General features: G+C 46.5%; 1 protein-coding gene across 1 annotated transcript in view; it reads left to right on the top strand.

The window, feature by feature from the left end:
• The window catches only part of LOC116938408 (arf-GAP with coiled-coil, ANK repeat and PH domain-containing protein 3-like), a 48,133-nt gene that overhangs the window by 16,514 nt on the left and 29,119 nt on the right, over window positions 1–2,500 (top strand). Inside the window, exon 7 of the mRNA XM_076063433.1 lies at window positions 1,054–1,149. Coding sequence (XP_075919548.1) covers window positions 1,054–1,149 — 96 coding nt within the window. The remainder of the gene's footprint in view (window positions 1–1,053; window positions 1,150–2,500) is intronic.

The raw sequence follows: 2,500 nt of genomic DNA, 5'->3' as shown, positions 1-2,500 counted from the left end.
CAGTCAACGTTCTGTCTGTGTGTGTGTGACTGTGTGTGTGACTGTATGTGTGACTGTATGTATGACTGTGTGACTGTGTGACTGTGAGTGTGTAGGTGTTGTCGTACATGCACGCCCAGTCAACGTTCTGTCTGTGTGTGTGTGTATGACTGTGTGTGTGTGACTGTGTATGACTGTGTGTATGACTGTGACTGTGACTGTATGTATGTCTGTATGACTGTGTGACTGTATGACAGTATGTATGACTGTATGTATGACTGTATGACTGTGTGTATGACTGTGTGTGTGACTGTGAGTGTGTAGGTGTTGTCGTACATGCACGCCCAGTCAACGTTCTGTCTGTGTGTGTGACTGTATGTATGACTGTGTGTATGACTGTGTGTGTGTGTATGTGACTGTATGACTGTATGTATGACTGTGTGTATGACTGTGTATGTATGACTGTGTGACTGTGTGTATGTGTGTATGTATGACTGTGTGTGTGTGACTGTGTGTAGGTGTTGTCGTACATGCACGCCCAGTCAACGTTCTGTCTGTGTGTGTGTGTATACACTGTGTGTGACTGTATGTGTGACTGTGTGACTGTGTGTGTAGGTGTTGTCGTACATGCACGCCCAGTCAACGTTCTGTCTGTGTGTGTATGTGTATACACTGTGTGTGACTGTGTGTGTGACTGTGTGACTGTGTGACTGTGTGTGACTGTGTGACTGTATGACTGTGTGTGACTGTGTGTGTGACTGTGTGTAGGTGTTGTCGTACATGCACGCCCAGTCAACGTTCTGTCTGTGTGTGTGTATACACTGTGTGTGACTGTGTGTGTGACTGTGTGACTGTGTGTGACTGTGTGACTGTGTATGACTGTGTGACTGTGTATGACTGTGTGACTGTGTGTGTATGACTGTGTGTATGACTGTGTGTGTGTGTAGGTGTTGTCGTACATGCACGCCCAGTCAACGTTCTGTCTGTGTGTGTAGGTGTATACACTGTGTGACTGTGTATGACTGTGTGACTGTGTGTATGACTGTGTGTGACTGTGTGTGTGACTGTGTGTAGGTGTTGTCGTACATGCACGCCCAGTCAACGTTCTGTCACCAGGGCTCCGACCTCTTCAGTGACCTCGAGCCAACGATGAAGACACTCGCCCTAAACGTGACTAAAAACACTCCTCTAACACTCCTCTAACACTCCTCAAACACTCCTAACACTCCTAACACTCCTAACACTCCTCTAACACTCCTAACACTCCTCTAACACTCTTAACACTCCTAACACTCCTCTAACACTCCTCTAACACTCCTCTAACACTCCTAACACTCCTCTAACACTCCTAACATTCCTCTAACACTCCTAACACTCCTAACACTCCTCTAACACTCCTAACACTCCTCTAACACTCCTAACACTCCTCTAACACTCCTCTAACACTCCTAACACTCCTCTAACACTCCTCTAACACTCCTCTAACACTCCTAACACTCCTAACACTCCTCTAACACTCCTAACACTCCTCTAACACTCCTAACACTCCTAACACTCCTCTAACACTCCTAACACTCCTAACACTCCTCTAACACTCCTAACACTCCTCTAACACTCCTAAAACTCCTCTAACACTCCTCTAACACTCCTAACACTCCTCTAACACTCCTCTAACACTCCTCTAACACTCCTAACACTCCTCTAACACTCCTAACACTCCTCTAACACTCCTAACACTCCTCTAACACTCCTAACACTCCTAACACTCCTAACACTCCTCTAACACTCCTAGCACTCCTCTAACACTCCTAACACTCCTCTAACACTCCTAACACTCCTCTAACACTCCTAACACTCCTCTAACACTCCTCTAACACTCCTAACACTCGCTCTAAACGTGACTAAAACACTCCTAACACTCCTAACACTCCTCTAACACTCCTCTAACACTCCTCTGTGTGTGTCTGTCTGTGTGTGTGTGTCTGTGTGTGTCTGTGTGTGTGTGTGTCTGTGTGTGTGTGTGTCTGTGTGTGTGTGTGTGTCTGTGTGTGTGTATGTGTCTGTATGTGTCTGTGTGTGTGTCTGTGTATGTGTGTGTCTGTGTGTGTGTGTATGTGTCTGTATGTGTCTGTGTGTGTCTGTGTGTGTGTCTGTGTGTGTCTGTGTGTGTGTGTCTGTGTGTGTCTGTGTGTGTGTGTGTCTGTATGTGTCTGTGTGTGTCTGTGTGTCTGTGTGTGTGTGTCTGTGTGTGTCTGTGTGTGTGTGTCTGTGTGTGTGTGTCTGTGTGTGTGTGTGTGTCTGTGTGTGTGTATGTGTCTGTATGTGTCTGTGTGTGTGTCTGTGTGTGTCTGTGTCTGTGTGTGTGTGTCTGTGTGTGTCTGTGTGTGTGTGTGTATGTGTCTGTATGTGTCTGTGTGTGTGTGTATGTGTGTGTCTGTGTGTGTGTGTATGTGTCTGTATGTGTCTGTGTGTGTCTGTGTGTGTGTCTGTGTGTGTCTGTGTGTGTGTGTCTGTGTGTGTC

Source organism: Petromyzon marinus, unplaced genomic scaffold (genome assembly GCF_048934315.1).
Source record: "Petromyzon marinus isolate PM22_M1 ecotype Great Lakes invasive population unplaced genomic scaffold, UKy_Petmar_22M1.pri1.0 PM_Scaffold_119, whole genome shotgun sequence".
NCBI classification, from domain to species: Eukaryota; Metazoa; Chordata; class Hyperoartia; order Petromyzontiformes; family Petromyzontidae; genus Petromyzon; species Petromyzon marinus.
Note: the sequence above shows the minus strand (reverse complement) of the source record. Positions and strands in the feature narration are given on the sequence as shown.